This window comes from Anabas testudineus, chromosome 23, assembly GCF_900324465.2.
Source record: "Anabas testudineus chromosome 23, fAnaTes1.2, whole genome shotgun sequence".
NCBI classification, from domain to species: domain Eukaryota; kingdom Metazoa; phylum Chordata; class Actinopteri; order Anabantiformes; family Anabantidae; genus Anabas; species Anabas testudineus.
The window spans coordinates 14,053,011-14,071,407 of record NC_046631.1 but is presented as its reverse complement, the minus strand read 5'-3'; the positions used below and the strand labels follow the sequence as shown (position 1 = coordinate 14,071,407).

Genomic DNA, 18,397 nt, shown 5'->3' with positions numbered 1-18,397 from the left:
TGTATGTGGCTGATTCATTATTTAGCAGAGATCATGTGCTCAATACAGCTCTACAAGCACATGCACGCACACAGATGTAGAGCTCTACACTTTCATCAGATAAACAGGAAATAGCTCTTTTGAATGGGGACACCTGCTGCAGGTGATGGAGGAGAGGGTTCATATCAAGTCAGCTTTAATTTAATAGCACTTTAAACACTACACCATTGATCTGAAGAGCTTTATGGAGCAGCCAAGAGCGAAACTTACAGACATGAATATCTGCAGTCACCTACAGAGTCTATCTACGCACAGCCAAAGAAAGAGTCTAGACACAGTTTAAGTCTTAAAGTTGTTTCATATATTCGTTATTAAACTAACATAATTGAATAGAAATAGGAGAAAAGGGAAAAAAGAGAAATCTTTGGGACGAGCTCAGAAATAAGAAAATACTGGGTAAGAACATATGATACTACACAAACTATGAGAATAGTCTCCAGGGTGCAGAGGGTTAAACGCTCCTCAATAATAAACATCTACAAAGAAAGCTTTTGTCGTTTGAACTCAGGTTATTGGTCAGTTTTTGGTCTGCAGTTGTCTCTCTGTGGTCATTTTGTGTCCAGCGTTTCTCTATATTTAATATTTTTTGTCTGTTTGTGGTCTCTTGTGATTATTTGTCACAATCTTCTGTTTTTGATCATTTTGTGTTGGGTTTTGTCTTCTTGTGATCATTTTCTTCCTATTTTTTTATTTTTTACACTTTGTATCTATTTAAGTCATCTTATGTTTCTTTGGGATCATGTCTTGTCTATTTGTTTATGTGATCACAACTAAGACAAAAATATTGTACTTTAGAAATATAGTACTATATTGTTATTTATAAAATACAATAAACTAATACATACTGATGTCTTTGGAGAAGAACGTGCAATACTAGCTGTATTATGGAACAAAATGTGAAAAATACACAGTGAATTATTTCCTACTTGTAGGTAAAACTAATTAAATATGATACAGCAGCCCTAGAATAAACCTCCCCTCAGTTATAATGTTCATTTTTTATTTACTCCTGTCTCATCTAATTCTCGTAGTAATCGGAATATATCAGAAACATGCACACACACAACAGAAACTAAACTGAGGCTGAACTGAGAATCACAGCTGTGTCTCCTAAACTGTAGCTGTAGAATTTGTCTTTTTTAGGATCATACACAGAAAAAGGAATAACAAAAACAAAAAGGTTGAAATACTTTAATGTCATGTAATTTCCACACTGGAGTCATATAGGAACAGTTTAAAATTATTAAAGTGGAGAATGTGAGTAAATGTTCATCTCCACCACCTCGAACCAAACTCTGACCTTCGACCCCGCAGCGTCCAGCTCTGCTAACCCCGCCCCTCTGCAGACAGAACGGGAGCTCCATTCAAACACACCAAACTCCGTACACCGGGATGCGACAGTCGCTGTAGAAGAAGAGAAAGGCGGCAACGGCAGCAGCAGCAGCAACATTCACAGTCCGTACCGCAAAAATCAGACTTCAGGAGCAGCGAAACAGGCAGCCAGAGACCCAGTCAGCCAGTCAGCAGCCGGAACATACACGCACTGAGCGCAGTCTGCTAGCAGGAGGCTAACGGCTAACACCAACATGGCGAGCGCCTCGTACCACATCTCCAACCTGCTGGAGAAAATGACTTCCAGCGACAAGGATTTCAGGTAAAATAAGACCTCAGCAAGGCGAACTAACTGCACCCCTCACATTATCAACTCAAACTGTTTTAAGCCAATGTTAGCATAGTGTCTGTGCAGCTAGAGGCGGCTCTAATAGGCCTCATGCTAACTGCTAGCCTGCCACCTGTCTGATCATCGTAACATCGCTAACTCGCTAGTTAGCTAGCAGGTTTGGTGTTCTCTGTGGCTCATTTGACAGCGGTTTAAACTGAGTGATCGGGGGACTAGATGGTTATTTAGCTGCACGTTATGCTAAACTGATAACCGAGTTCGGGGGAAACGCCGTCAGTTAGCCGTTAGCTTCCATGCTAGGTGGTTAGCTCAACTTCTGTCATGCCGCAAGCTAGCGCGATCTCAGCTAACGTTTGTGGTGCATGTCGGTGTCTGTTAGCGCCGTGCATTAGAAAGAGAACTAGTGTGACAGCTAGTTAGTACCGAAGCAGCTAGTTGGTGTGGTTTACAGTAACGTTGTTTAGCAGTGTTAGCTAACTGGCGTGATGTTTTGGGGGTGTGGTAGCGTTGGTATCTCAGGTAATGACATGTAAACACAGAGGAACAGGTCAGAGCTGCAGTTCGTCACTCATATCAAGGTTGTCATCGACAAATTAGCTCAATTTGATCTGGATTCAGTGTAATTTGAGGTGAATAGTGTGTAACTGTTATGTAACCAGCTGTTCTGGGGTAGTTACCTCTAGTAAACACTCAGCAGTATGCCCCCACCTCTGTCAGTTTGTGTTGTTGGGGAACAACTTAACTTAATAAGTTTGTTACAGTAGATTTTCCAATAACTGCCATGATTTCCTCTTATTTGTGCTGTTTGTCCTTAAGGTGGTGGAACAAATTTGATTCATGTTTCCACCCTTTGTTGTTTTAGGTTTCTGTTAGTTGCAAATCACAGATCTTTGATTCACATTTGATTTGTTGCTAAACTATTACGGCACCACAGAGGAAGCTATTTTTGCAGAATTAACTCTTCCTCAGGCTCTTTCAGCGAGCCAAGTCTTACACCATTTTTGTTGTGTTTGCAGTTTGTAACGTAAGATGCCCAATTTATGATGCAAATACATAATCACAGCTACCTGTATCACCAATAAGTTAAAGCTTTTTAGTCTACGCCCTCCTTTTCTTACTGTTTTCACTTGCAATTCTTAGGAAGAAGACCATTTAATATGACTGACAGAAAGAATGACTGCAAGCAGAATATAATTCACTGTTTATATGTGCTTATAGGGGTTTCAGGTCATAGACACATTAACTTGTTCAGTGTTTCCCTTTCATTTATTTGTGGCAGCAAAATCCACACTGACGGTTGCATTTAGTTTTCTTTTTTAAAATTCATTTTATTTTTAATATTACATTTTTGGGTGATCATATTTCAGTGTAAAACTATGCAGCACGTGGTTTAGCTCAGTGTCTGTGTCTCTCACACACTGACAGCTGAACTGACTTGTCTGGGAATACCTGTCGCTGCAGTCGGGGAGCATCAGCTCTCTACATAAATTATGTGCAGACATGTTAGGAGCCTAGCTAGTAGGAATTGGTAAGCTAACGTTAAAACATAGTTGAATTGTTCTGGTTACCAAACTGCACATATGTATCAGCTGTGCTTGATATTTCCTCTAGTTGTGTATTAGACCTGCACTACGTCCAGAATAAACTTTGAGCCTTGAGCTCAGTCATATTCTTAGCGTGTCTTGTGTGAACAACTCTCGTGGGGTCAAAACACAGCATCTCTTGGACTGAGGTTTGGGCTCTGACTAGGCCACCCCTAGAGGATTCATTTCCCCCTCCACAATAAGAAGCTGTCCAGGTCAAGGGGCAGCAAAACGGCCCCAGATCATGATGCTTCCTCCACTGTAATTCACTGCAGGGATTATGTTTGTCATACATAGTGCTGTGTGTTCTCCCCAAACACAAGCCTATGATTTTTGTGAATAGCACACCAATGTTGTTTGAGTGTAAACCACACCTCCATTCTTGTTTTGTTGATTGGACTCGAGGTTTGCTTACGCCTGACTGGCGTCTAGGCACATCAGAAACCTAATGTTTCACCAACGTGAAGCAGCTGGATAGTGTAGTGGTAAGATAACCCATCTCCCATGTGGGACACCAGGGTTTGAATCCTGGCTTAAATCTTTAACCCTTAACCTTTACCTTGTACCTCACTTGTAAGTTGCTTTGGATAAAAGCGTCTGATAAATAACTAAATGTAACTTTTTCCACCATCACTTTGTATGTTCAATTGGTGTGTGTTCAGTAAAGATATGAGAAATTGTGACTGTGTTTTATCGGCTTAGAAATGTTGTGTTTGTTGATATTTGTGACTTTGGTGAAGATCACATCACATTTCAGGACCAAGTGATTCAGAAAAACAGGAAATTGCAAACGGTGTCAATACTTTTTCTTGCAACTGTAGATGATGGCTGTCATGGAAAAGCTCAGTATGTTTTTTCCCCAACACTTGGGAACTCGTGCTATTTTTGTGGTGATTTAAAGCTGTTGCTGATTTGGTTTGATACTGCCCCGCCGGTTATAAGCAGGATTACGTCCCACATTCTCAAAATCATGTTTAAAATCATTAATCAATGATCTGAATAAATAAAAAATGAGACATTATTGTTTAATCTGCCAGTATTTCCCTTTATTGAAATAATTGTGGCATCTGTAGGAATTGAAAATGCGGGTTCGTCCAACTATCATCCAGTACCCCATTTTGTGTATTTACTGTCATGTTTCCTGAAAAATGGTGATTTATCGATTGTCCAAATGGTTGCAGATTCAATTTCTGGCCATCAACAAACTGATAAAGTGATTCATTGTTGCAGCTGTGTCTTACATTAGTAAGATTGTGTTACATAAAAATGTGACTTCATGTAGAAATGGTAGCTCCAAATGAGTATTACTAATCTTTAAAGACAGATGACAGCGTCATCAGATAATTTAGACCCTCCTATAACGATAAAACTCAGAACAAACCCACCTCCTTTCTAAGCAGCTGGAAACCAATCAGTTTCTTCTCCTCAGTACAAGAAATCTGTGGAACTTGTCAGTATTTGCTCTGCTTGCTGTAAACATTTCTGCTGACCCTGCACAGCCAGTTCTGAGGTCTTTAATACTAAGTCAGTATCAGCTGAGAGTCTGCAGAGACGGCAATTACACTTTCTTTTTAGGTGTCTGATCAGAGCGTATTTCCTTAACTCAGAGCTATTCACATGTCAAAACATTTAAATTGCTTTTCTAAACTTAATGTGCAGTGTGCATGCTGTGTTACAGAGGAAATAGAAATGTTGAATTGGACACGGTCGTAACATTGACTCTGTATGAAAGGCTTTGAATCTTAAAGCAAAATATTTCATCAGGGCAAAGGATTTAATAAAAGCTTCAGACAGCTTAGATGTCACCCTGGACATTCCATTAATTTTCCTCCGGGCACAGTGTTGTTAGTTGAAACCTCAATACCAGACAGAATTTGTGTTTTCACAGATATGAAACTGTTTTAAATGGTTATTAGAGTCCACTTCATGTTTGATTTCATTAATAATGTGAACTTACAAATATGAAACAGTTTGACTCGCAGTTAAGGTTTTAAGTAGGATGTCTCAAACCTTCCACAACAACATATTAGAAAATCTTATTGTGTAGTTGGTGTTAGGATGTAGTGGGAGGTTCCAAATTCAGTATCATGTCTGCACTGTTATGATCCCTGCTGGATGTTGTGATCCAGTATACGGTTCTGTCACTTCATCTATTATAGGATCCACAACCTTTTTATTGTACCATGTAGACAAATGATAGAAATGTCCTTTAGTTTTCTAGCTCCTAAACCAAAGTACTGAGTTTCTCTGTGTGTTTTCAGGTTTATGGCCACTAACGACCTGATGACGGAGTTACAGAAAGATTCGATCAAACTGGATGACGACAGCGAGAGGAAGGTCAGTTCATACTGGTTCATACTGGTAAATTAGTTTGTAAAATGTGACCAATGGAAGTTCAACAGTTTTACTTTTCAACAAACACAGGCATCGATTTATTGATTTATTGATTGACAGGTGGTCCGGATGATTCTCAAACTGCTGGAAGACAAGAACGGAGAAGTTCAGAACCTGGCCGTCAAATGGTAAAAACACACGTGCACATTTATTAGGTGCGTTTGTTTTAAGACACTGTTTTTAATTGTGGGTGCGTTTGTTTTGTAAGCCTGGGGCCTCTGGTCAGTAAAGTGAAGGAGTACCAGGTGGAGACGATCGTGGACACTCTGTGCACCAACATGCTGTCAGACAAAGAACAGCTCAGAGACATTTCCTCCATAGGACTCAAAACCGTGATCGGAGAGTTACCGCCCGCCTCCAGTGGTAAAAATACTACAAATACTTCAGCTCCCACCACACATATGTGTATATATATATATAGTAGAAACGCTTTCTTGACAAGTACATTTATTATTGTCACATGCACAACTTCCACCGTGTTCCAGTGATAAATGCAGTAGTGCAGCCAGTACTGCAAATACTACTAATACTGCAGCTGTCACCACAAATCGAGAGTATAGTTACACTACTTGTAAGATTTGTCAGTGTGTTCAGATGGTAAAAATACTAGAAATACTCAAGTAGTTGTTTCATCCCATCTGGCCACCTTTTTCTTTTGTGATAAATATAAATACTTAAAGTACAGAAAATACTTGTAGTAATAGTTGTTAGCACTAATATGTACTAAATGCAATTCTCCTTGCAAATACTACCATTACTAATACCACATGTGGGGTTGTTACATGTGAACTGTTACCTTCTTCCAACAATTAATACAGTAGTACCAATGCTTCAGTTATGACCACAAATACATATACAAGAACTTGTACCTAAAATACTACAGCCTGTCTCAAGGAGTACAACATGTATTTAGACCTAAATTTATACTATTCTGTACTATACTTTGAATCTGTCTCCTCCTACCTGTCTCATCCTTTGCTCACCTGCTTGTGGTTTTCAGGTTCTGCTTTAGCTGCCAGTGTTTGTAAGAAGATAACAGGTCGTCTGACGAGCGCCATCGCCAAACAGGAAGACGTCTCTGTGCAGCTGGAGGCCCTCGACATCATGGCTGACATGCTCTGCAGGTACAGTATCTGTCTCTGGGGGATGTTCTCATGACCAAGTATAAGTACTTTCTCCGTACTACATATAAGTACTTGCTGTTCTGTACAGACTTCTGTACAGAGTTTACACCAGTGAATGTTGATAAAAACCAGAAACAAACAGCAGTCAGCAGAGGACCCAGGTGTACTGAAGCATGATGCTGTTCACAGACACTGAGTTCTGTTTGCAGCAACATTTACAAACTGGTGTGGATTTAAAACCTGATTAACAACATTGAAAATGAGTCTTTTTACCCATGTAGCTTTGTTTAAATGTCTACGTCTGTGTCTCTTTGTAGACAGGGAGGTCTGTTGGTGAATTTCCATCCCTCCATCCTCAGCTGTCTGCTACCTCAGCTCACCTCCCCCAGACTGGCTGTCAGAAAGGTACGTCTCACCTTTTAACGCTGCTGTTGTTTCCGGAGCCATTATGCCATCAAACTAACCTGTGATAGGGATTTCCTGATCAGGTTTATCAAACCCAGATCTGCATCCTTTGTTGATTAAATCTGTATCTGACACACCTGTTTCTAATGTGACACACAGGTTTGTTCAAATCCTGGAGTTAAGGTTTTTTAAATACTAAATCAATAATAGGGGCAACATCTAAAGTTACTGTGATCTTATTATTGGGACTGTTTCAGAGGACCATTATGGCGCTGGGTCACCTCGTGATGTCCTGTGGGAATCTAGTCTTCATTGATCTGATCGAACACCTTCTGACCGAGTTGGGGAGGAACGACAACATGTCGACCACCAGAACCTACATCCAGTGCACAGCCGCCATCAGCAGACAGGCCGGACACAGGATTGGTGAGACAGCACAGACAGAGCAACACGTTGTCAACAAACCGAAGTCAAAACAGTCACGTTTGCTTGTTCCGTGTCTTCCGGGTCACATCGTTTTGTGACCTCTAACCTTCTGTGTTTAGGGGAGTATCTGGAGAAGATCATTCCTCTGGTAGTGAAGTTTTGTAATGTTGATGATGACGAGCTCAGGGAGTACTGCATCCAGGCCTTCGAGTCCTTCGTTAGGAGGTAAAACATAGTAATACTTGTAGCATCTGTGGTAATTTAGCAGTAGTCGTTTAATTTTTGCATCATTGGTTGTTACAGGTGTCCTAAAGAGGTTTACCCCCATGTTCCCACGGTCATCTCCATCTGCCTGCGTTACCTGACCTATGACCCCAACTACAACTTTGATGATGAAGACGAGGACGACAACGCAATGGACGCTGAACAGAACGACGAAGACTACCAAGGTACTGATATTAAATCCAGTAATAGTTAATAGTTAATAGTTGTATCCTGTTGTAATAGATTTTAAACTGACATTAATAAAATAATGACTAAATTTCCATCAGCCTTTGTTGTACTCTAAGGATGAAGGGTGCTAATTTAACTGTATTACAGTGTATTATGTGAAGTGTTTTGTTTTTTGCAGGCAGTGATGATGAGTACAGCGATGATGACGACATGAGCTGGAAGGTTCGACGGGCAGCGGCAAAGTGTTTGGACGCCGTTGTCTCAACTCGCCACGAGATGCTGCCAGAGTTTTATCGCTCTGTCTCTCCTGCGCTCGTCTGTCGCTTCAAGGTACCTCTCACCGCCTCCTTGACTACATCACCTCCTTCCTGTGATTCTTTCAGAACTTCTTATAAACTTCGACAGCAGCAGTTTTTGAAGAGTCCTGCTTCTGCTAACTTCACCCAGTGAACAAAAACTCAACCTCCAGTCATAACAGGGCTGGACAACATAAACAGTGTGTACACTGGCGTGGAGTGGTTCCAGTAACAAGTCCAACCTCCTCAGTTTGATAGTCACTGTTCAGGCATGTTTTTATTAATCAGTATATTACTGGGCTCTGAGTGCCTTCACCATGGTGACCTATACTTGGTGCACGCTGCTCTTTCTGTGTAGTGTCGCACAAAGTTGACAATGACAACTGAACAAGACAAAATACAGTTAGAGGATCTGCATTATGATTTTTTTGTTGTCAAAAATGATGCAAACAATATGAATCTAGTTTTCTGCTGAGGAGAATATCTGCAGTGAAGCCTCCTGCTTGTGGATCAGGCTAATCCTTGTACCTGTTGTTGATGAGAAAAACATAATGGCCTAATGTATGAAATCCTCACCCCTGTGTTTTCAGGAGAGGGAGGAGAACGTGAAAGCGGATGTTTTCCACGCCTACCTGTCGCTGCTCAAACAGACCAGACCAGCTCAGAGCTGGTTGGCCGATCCAGACGCCATGGAGCAGGGAGACACTCCGCTAACGATGCTGCAGAGCCAGGTGACGTCATTATAGAGGATGTAGGAGGAAGTCGAGAGCTGTAAATGAGAACTGACTGAAACTAAATGTGGAGTACATAAAATGTGCTTCTCACTGTTTGTAGTGTTGTTTTCATGCAGCAGGCGGTGCTGTTGGGAGCAGTGATCAGCAGCTTTAGTATGGTTAGATCCTGTTTTCATAGTGACAGGAAACCCTCAGCATCCTGCTCCGTCACCTACAGGACGTAGATTAGATATTGTCTCTCTCTCTCTCTCTCTCCTTCTGATTGATGTTAATGTCGCTCGCCCTCTGCAGGTCCCCATGATAGTCAAAGCTCTTCACAAGCAGCTGAAGGAGAAAAGTGTCAAAACTCGTCAGTGTTGTTTCAACATGTTAACTGAGCTGGTGAACGTTCTCCCAGGAGCCCTGACTCAGCACATCCCAGTACTAATACCAGGTAGTACTACACTAATATTACTACTACTGCTCCTCGTACTACGTAGGAGATGTCAAAGTATCACAGAAACTGAAGTGTTGCAGCAGTGGCTTCACATAATCAGAAAATAACTGAGTTTGTAATAAATAGTACAAATAAAAAACAAAAGCTAAATATAAAGTGAAGAAACTATAAAAATCTATGTACATAAATATTAGAAATACTTTAAAGTTATTTTTCATTTATCTTTTCAGGACTTTAGATTCTCACACTAAACAATATAACATTTAGATTTTATTATATTTAGATAGACGCTTCACTGCTCGTCTTCAAAAAGCTGCCTCTTTGTTTTTCAGGCATCATCTTCTCTCTGAACGATAAGTCGAGCAGCTCCAACCTGAAAATCGACGCCTTGGCCTGTCTCCACGTCATCATGGTGACCCACCCAGCTCACGCCTTCCACGCCCATGTCCCCGCCCTCGTCCCGCCCGTGGTGGCATGCGTGGGAGACCCCTTTTACAAGATCACCTCTGAGGCTCTGCTTGTCACTCAGCAGCTCGTCAAGGTGGGAGTCGAGCCGTAACCTCCATAAAGCCCTCTATAAATGTTTCACACCATTCATGATTCTGGTGTTTCTGTTTGATCCAGGTGATCCGACCTCTGGACAGCCAATCAGAGGGCTCAGACAGCTTTGACCCCTCCCCATACATCAACGACCTGTTCACCTGTACGATCAGACGCCTGAAGGCTGCAGATATTGATCAGGAGGTCAAAGAACGAGCCATCTCGTGTATGGGACAAATCATCTGCAACCTAGGTAACAACAGCCCGACAGTCACCTTGATGACGCTGCTTCTGTCTCAGTTCCAATAAACTCTTCCTGTTTGTGTTTGTAGGTGACCGTCTGCCTGCTGAACTTCCCGGAACGTTGTTGATCTTCTTAGAACGCCTCAAGAACGAGATCACAAGACTGACGACAGTGAAAGGTAATTATGTAAAGCAGCATGGAGGCAGAAGACAAAACGAGGTCTGGTTAGTATTCACACTTTAGCAAGAAGCTGAAAACATTCATGTAAGCTGGTGCTGGTCTGAGGTAGTCCTTACTTGGACGGTGAGTCTCACCGCTCTTTGATTTAACTTGTTTTGTGGGTTTGTGTTGCAGCTCTGACGCTGATTGCCGGCTCACCGTTGAAAATCGATCTGAGGCCAGTTCTCCCTGACGCTGTTCCCATCCTCGCCTCCTTCCTCCGCAAGAACCAGCGGGCCCTGAAGCTCTGCACGCTGGCTGCTCTGGACATCCTCCTCCGAAACTACAAGTAACACACACAAACCTGTAAACTGCACACGCTGTCGTCAGCTCCATCTTCTCCTCCCCAACATCACTGTGAATATGTTTTTATTGCAGCTCTGCGGTGACTCCCGTCATGGTGGACGCGGTCCTAGCCGAGCTGCCTCCTCTCATCTCTGAGAGCGACATGCACGTGTCTCAGATGGCGCTGAGCTTCCTGTCCACGCTGGCTGTGACTCACCCGTCCTCGCTGAGTCAGCTCAGCGGAGGAAACATCATGCAGCAGCTCATTGCGCTGGTTCGATCCCCGCTGCTGCAGGGAGGCGCTCTCGCCGCAATGCTGGACTTCTACCAGGTACACAAACACCGGGTTTATCCGATTATTGACTAAACACAGGAATCCACAAGTCCATTAGTCGACTGGTTACAGGCATTATTATAGGTATTCATTAGAATCAGAATCTTGGGATAGGTCTAATTCCTGTTGTGTAAAGAACTGACACGTCCAAGAAAAGAAAGGCAGGGTATAATATAAAAGGTATATTATAAAAGGTCTAAATAGGCCACACGTGGCTGTTTTCAAATCAAAGGTCGTATAGAGACTGCTGTGGATAAACAAGATAACAGGAAGACGGTGGTGTAGACAGACTCAGACTCACCACATGTGAACATGTGTAACATTCATTTTAAGGCTTTGATTGTGTTTCACTGTGTCTGTTCAGGCTCTGGTGTCCACAGACACACCTGGTCTGGGTTACATGGACCTGCTTAGGATGCTGACTGGTCCAGTCTACTCCCAGAGTGCCGCTCTGCCCCACAAACAAGCCTACTGCTCCATTGCTAAGTGTGTAGCCGCTCTGACCAGAGCATGTCCCACTGAGGGACCTGCTGTGGTCGGACAGTTCATCCAGGTAAACTCACCTGCCTGTACGCCTCTGCACAGGTTAACGTGAGAATTGTTCTGAAGAGCAGTGGATTAAATCACAGATTGCTTGTGATGCTTTATTTTAACAGGATGTGAAGAACAGCCGCTCCACCGACTCAATCAGACTGCTGGCTCTGCTCTCACTGGGTGAAGTGGGACACCATGTGGACCTCAGCAGCCAACCAGAGCTCAAGACGGTCATCCTGGATGCTTTCTCCTCCTCCAGTGAGGAGGTAACGTCTGCCATTACCTTCTTTACGTCTGTATACCTGTCATCATCAGCAGGTGTCGGAACACACTGTGCTCTGCAGCTTGTGTGTTTATTTTATTAAGTGGATATTAACCTGTCTGTCTCTCTCTCTCTGTCTGTCTGTCTCAGGTGAAGTCAGCGGCCTCCTATGCGTTAGGCAGCATTGCAGTGGGGAATCTTCCAGAGTATTTGCCCTTCGTCCTGCAGGAGATCTCCTCGTCCAAGAGACAGTACCTGCTGCTGCACTCGCTCAAAGAGATCATCAGTAAGAACAACAGCTCACACACCGTACGTCAATGTGTGTGTGTGTGTGTGTGTGTGTGTGTGTGTGTGTGTGTGTGCGTGTGTGTGTGCGTGTGTGTGTGCGTGTGCGTGTGCGTGTGCGTGTGCGCGTGCGCGTGCGCGTGCGCGTGTGTGTTTGGTTCTAACCCCTGTGTCTGTTTTGAGGTTCGGCGTCTGTGTCCGGTCTGAAGCCGTACGTGGAGTCTGTTTGGTCTCTGCTGCTCAAACACTGCGAGTGTCAGGAGGAAGGAACCAGGAACGTGGTGGCCGAGTGTTTGGGAAAACTGACGCTGATCGACCCTGAAACCCTGCTGCCCCGCCTCAAAGGATACCTGCTGTCAGGTAACCAATAACCAATAAACCCTGCTGCCCCTCCCTGTGAATTAATCATTTAACAATTTACAAGATCAGTATCTGTAAATCTTTATACTGACACCTAAGTAACTTACTGGATCAGGTGGTAAATAGAAAATCACTGAATATGATAATGTGAAGTTAAAACACACAATTTAAATTATATTTTTCTTAAATATTTAAATAAATTGGTCATTTTGGATGAATCACCAGCTGCACTTTAATAATTGTATAAATAATAATAATATTAAATAATATTCAACTTCTGTCTGCACAGGTTCATCATATGCCAGGAGCTCCGTGGTAACAGCGGTGAAGTTCACCATCTCAGACCAACCACAGCCCATCGACCCGCTGCTGAAGAACTGCATAGGTAACACACACACACACCTGACAAAAACTGTGATGGCTTCAGGTGATTAGTTACTCGCTTTAAATAAGATTTCAGGACCAATTACGTTTAATGCTTTCTTGCAGAGAGCTAGTTCAGACTGACTGATATGAAGCTTCAACCAGCAGCAGCTTAGCTTAGCTTAGCATAAAGACTTGAAACATAGGGAAACTGCTAGCTTGGCTCAGGTCAAAGGTGACAAAGTCCACCTATCAACTCCTCAAAAACACACCTGTGTCCAAATTTGACTGGATTGTTTTTAACATTTGCAGACAAACCGTGACTGAAAGTAATTTACACACATTAAACTAACTCTATGCCAAATTTCATGTGTTAAAATAGATATTTAAGTGTCTGTGTTTTTTATGAAAAGGGAAGAACAGGAGCAATGAGAACGCTTAGTTCAAGTTCCTGAAAACTTAATGGAGAAATTCCAGATGATTCCAGATGTGCATTTTGACCAATCACAGAGCTTAATCTTCTTAATGTGCTGCTAATGGCAACTGAGAGCAGTATAGCACCAGCTTTTAGTAATGCAGTGATGTAGTCATGAATACTGGTTTAAACAAAACGTTTCCTTACTTCACCTGTCCTCTGATTGGCTGATCTATCTCTCAGGTGATTTCCTGAAGACCCTGGAGGACCCAGATCTGAACGTACGTCGCGTTGCCTTGGTCACGTTCAACTCTGCGGCTCATAATAAACCGAGTCTGATCCGAGAGCTGCTGGACTCTGTTTTACCACAACTTTACAACGAGACCAAAGTCAGGAAGGAGCTGATCAGAGAGGTGAGAACACACAGATACAAACCAGTAGGTGGACTGGAGTGAATATGACGTAGATGACGCGTGTGTGTGCGCATGCAGGTGGAGATGGGTCCGTTCAAACACACGGTGGATGATGGTTTGGACCTGAGGAAGGCCGCGTTTGAGTGCATGTACACTCTGCTGGACAGCTGCCTGGACCGAATCGACATCTTCACCTTCCTCAACCACGTAGAGGACGGTCTCAAGGACCACTACGACATCAAGGTCTGAACACACAACTAAACACACTACTACTAATAGTACTACTACTAACAGTACTACTAGTACTACTACTGCTCCTTTGACAGGATTGTAGGTTTATTCAAAAGACAAAATTCAAATGTGTTGAAGTTGAATGAGAAGTATCAGCCACTACATAGCTGTTAGTAGTACTACTGTGTTTGTACCAGTTACCCAGCTAATGATGAATTGTACTGAGGTGATTTGTCGTGTTTTGTAGATGCTGACGTTCCTGATGCTGGCCAGACTGTCGTCTCTGTGTCCCAGTGCTGTCCTGCAGAGACTGGACAGACTGGTGGAACCACTGAGAGCCACCTGCACCACCAAGGTACACAAACTTCAAATACTGATTTATAGCTCTTCAGAGCATCACGGTGCAGAACAGTTGAACCAGATCCCTCTTTTTCTCAGATTCCTGTGGTGCAGTCTCCCTGTGTAACTCTGAACACAGCCTAAATGTTTCTCCTCCGTCTCTGCAGGTGAAGGCGAACTCTGTGAAGCAGGAGTTTGAAAAGCAGGATGAGCTGAAGCGCTCTGCGATGCGTGCCGTCGTCGCTCTACTGACCATCCCTGAGGCTGAGAAGTCACCGCTGATGTCAGAGTTCCAGTCCCAGATCTCGTCCAATCAGGAGCTGGCGGCCATCTTCGACTCCATCCAGAGGGACTCCAGCTCCGCCAACATGGAGTCCATGGACACCAGCTAAAAACATGGACTGAACAAGTTCCCACAATGCAACACGGCACCATCCCCGCTGCTGGAGCGCTAACCCTGCAGCATGTTTTCATGACAACAGGACGCAAACACACACACACACACACACACGTACACACACACACTTGTAGTGACACACCCTCTACTAGCGTTTCGATCGTTCCATGATGCATTGCACTGAAATCAGCTGTTTGGAAAAGAAAGGAAGAAGACTGATGTACGTCTCACACACACGGACAAAAAGGACAAAAACAAAATACATAAGAATAAAAAGAAAAGAAAAATAAGTTCCATATGAGGCTTGGAAGCTCCTCCCACTTCCTGTTTGTTTTCTGGTGATGCCATCTGATTGGTTAATCTCCCTGTTCATCATCATTCTTTTTTTGTTTTTTTTCTTTTCATAATTCCAGAGCGTTCCACAGGTACTGTGACCTGATTGGCCACTGCTGAGTGACTGACAGTTGGCGTGTTTTCAAAACTGACCAATGGGGATAAACAGCTCTTTCTGCCTGAGGCTGTGATGACCAATGGGAGAAGGGCTTGCTTTTTTTTTTTCTTTTGTTTTTTGAGATGATGTAGGCGACCAATAGGGTGCTTGGGGGTAATGGCATGTGGGCAGGGTTTTACTGTTTGTGGACCAATCACATGTTTCGTTTCTCCGGATTCAGTAACTAGACCCGCCCTCGATCCCTTCGCTCCTATGAAGGAAGGAAGGAAAGAAGCGAGGGAAGAAGAAAGGATTATTGAAGCAGGTCCCGTCTGACCAGACCGGACTGGACCATACTGGACTATTATTGTGTGGCTGTTGCCATGGTAACACGGTGTAATATATAGTAACAATCTTCAGACGTTCCAGCGAGCCTCCGTAGCTTGATTTTATCTGGTTCAGTCCGGTGTGGTCAGGATGTTCCACTGTTTATCACCCAAGAAAAATAAAAAAGGTCCATTTCTGCCTGCCTTCATACTCCGACTTTCTCATTTCTTTTTGTGTGCGCGAGTGTCGGTATGCTTCAAACAAAGTGATTTTTGGATGATTTAACAGTGTCAATAAAGATCCGAAGTGAAACCTGAACTTCCAGGGGTTGATTTCACAAAAGCAGAATATGACTGTGGAGAAGTTAAGACAGACGTTTAGATCTGTAACTAAGAGATTTACAGATCTTTATTTTTTATGTAAATGAGAAACCCAGTTTCAATGAGGGTAGTGAATTAGAGAAACCTGATTTTCCCTGGTGGTTTTCTCACAGGGAGCTGGTTGTGATCCATTTGACTATGTCTGTGCGCCGCTTATTGCAAAGTGGCGACTGCACATGTGCAGGACAAAGGACTGCAGACAGGAAAGGTGAGTGGAGCAACTGGACACTTCCTGTGTCCAATAAAAAGTCTGAGTAGAGGGTGAATCTGCTGCATATAAACAGTGTAGTCAGAATAATTAGCTCTGAATTAGTAAAGGTGACTGACTGACGAACTACACAACATCAAAAACCCTCTAAAACATCGTGTTGATTCAGCGTTATTAGCAAACCACAGTTTATGGCCCATGTTTTCCCTCTTTCTGTCAGCAGGTGTCACTGGTCTGAAAGTCTCTGGGCCTCTTGCAGAAATCACTGATGTTTTCATGACATATTTGTTTCCCAGAGGTTTAATCCAGCTAATTTTAAGTGTCCTTTGACTTTTCAGAGTGCTGCATCAACACAGTGAGCAGGGACTGTGACACAGCTCGTGAAGGACGCTAAGGTACAAGAAAAGTCTCAGTCAGCCTCCCGTGAACCACAGCAGGTGTCATCATCTCCAGAACCTGCCTCAGAAACCTCACGTTTCAAGTTTTCTTCATTATCAGAGAAATCCAGTGATGGTTGTTGGGACATTTGTGGGTACATTGCAAATGGGAGATGATCAGCTGATCACCTTTCATTCACCTTTCATCACTACACTTAGTTCACATCTAAACATATGAGGCTTTATTTCTCTTTGGTTTGCTGTGTGTAATATAAATGGTTGCAGCAGATGGAGCCAGAACAAAGTTTATTCGTGTTGAGAGTTGTCACTACTATAGCAGCTGGATGATCTATGGTGGTCGAACTAAACGAGACGAGTTTAGCTTCTTATGTTTGTTTTTTTTGTTTTTTTTTACAGGCTCCACCAGCCAGAAGTGTAATGTCCACTGAGTTCTGTACTTTCCAGAGTTTCCTTACCTGGATTCCTGTTTACCTGACAGTAATTTAGAGTCAACTCATCTGCTGCTGTGATGTCAGGTGGAAACCTCCTCAGGTACACAGGTAAGAATGAGAGACACAACTTCCTGTCCCGAGGACTAAATGCAGCTCTGATTGGCTGATCGAATGAGGCAGAAACTCATCAGAGAGTAAATAAAAGGAGTGACGATCATTCATCCCGTCTCCTAGCAGCGTGTGTGTTACTCTGGCCGATCATTGACATGCTGATGATTCTTTTCCCTCTTTGATGTTCAGTAATTTATTCTGCCCTGATGAGCAGATGCTGTGTTTACAGAAAGTCTCCATGTCTGAGACCTCTTCAGAGAATCCTTGGATCCTCACTGAATGAGCCATCTGGGCCCAGGCCCAAAGACTTAGAGGGTCCCTGGACCGGAGCCTCTGTTTGAATTGACTTCAAAGTTAATGTCTCTTGTTGGAAAGTCGATAAAACGACCACGGGCATCGAGTCTTTGCAGTTGTTGGTGGATCTTTGTTCTGTGTGTGCTGCATTTCATTTACCTGTTGTAGTCACTGTGTCTCTTTGTAGTTATTTCTTCTCTGTTGCTTTAAGGTAGTTTTGTGCTTCTGTGTTGTTTCCATGCAGTTTTGATTCACTGTGATTTTTTTTTAAATCTTTATAGTCATTTGTAGTTTTTATGTAGGTCGATCTGTTTTCTGTGTTGCTTTGTTGTTTTTTGTGTGTCTGCAGTTGTTTTCTATGTTTGTTTTTTTTAGTATCTTTGAGCTCAGTTTGTCTTTGGTTTCGTACATTATTACAACATACAGAACATCACAAAGGACTATTCTGTTTTCTAATATATTTACTTCAACTTAAGCAAAATACCAGAACTCACTGAAGTACACACACACACACACACACACACACACACACACACACACACACACACACACACACACACACACACACACACACACACACACAGTATGTATATAACAGAGGAAGTGTGTGTCAGTGAAAGGGAAGCTGGTGGGGTGGGGGACGACTCTATTCTTGGTGACTCCTTCCTGTTTGGGTGTGGCTTCACAACACTATCTTCGATGTAGTAAACAATGTGAGTGAGTGTCTGTTGAGGCGTGTTCCCCTCAACACGCTCTAACACGCTCTGCTGTTCTCTGACTCTGCACTAACACACACACAGTTACAGTTTTCGTGTTTGCATTTGTTTGTTGGCCTCTGTAACTTGCTTTGACCTTTTGCCTCCAGTGGCATTTAATTAAGAGCCAATAGGAGAAGAAAACACTCTTGACATCACATGACATCATCAGCTCTGTATGAATAACAAGGCTCCTGTGACCATTTCAACACCAACTAGCAGTGATGGACACAAACACATTTGCTGCTGTTCTGTTTTTATTTTACTTGAT

General features: G+C 43.0%; 1 protein-coding gene across 1 annotated transcript; it reads left to right on the top strand.

Annotated features, from left to right (window-relative positions):
• Positions 1-1,365: 1,365 nt before the first annotated feature.
• On the top strand, positions 1,366-15,867 carry cand1 (cullin-associated and neddylation-dissociated 1). The gene is made up of 26 exons (XM_026362861.1): positions 1,366-1,693; positions 5,565-5,640; positions 5,758-5,825; positions 5,906-6,060; positions 6,698-6,821; positions 7,139-7,226; positions 7,484-7,652; positions 7,772-7,877; positions 7,956-8,101; positions 8,284-8,435; positions 8,992-9,132; positions 9,427-9,568; positions 9,904-10,112; positions 10,196-10,364; positions 10,444-10,533; positions 10,710-10,863; positions 10,953-11,190; positions 11,558-11,746; positions 11,850-11,993; positions 12,140-12,275; positions 12,458-12,634; positions 12,924-13,019; positions 13,656-13,825; positions 13,904-14,068; positions 14,304-14,411; positions 14,563-15,867. Exons 1-26 carry the CDS (start codon positions 1,626-1,628, stop codon positions 14,785-14,787), a joined length of 3,705 nt encoding a protein of 1,234 aa, XP_026218646.1. The 5' UTR covers positions 1,366-1,625; the 3' UTR covers positions 14,788-15,867.
• Positions 15,868-18,397: the final 2,530 nt, after the last annotated feature.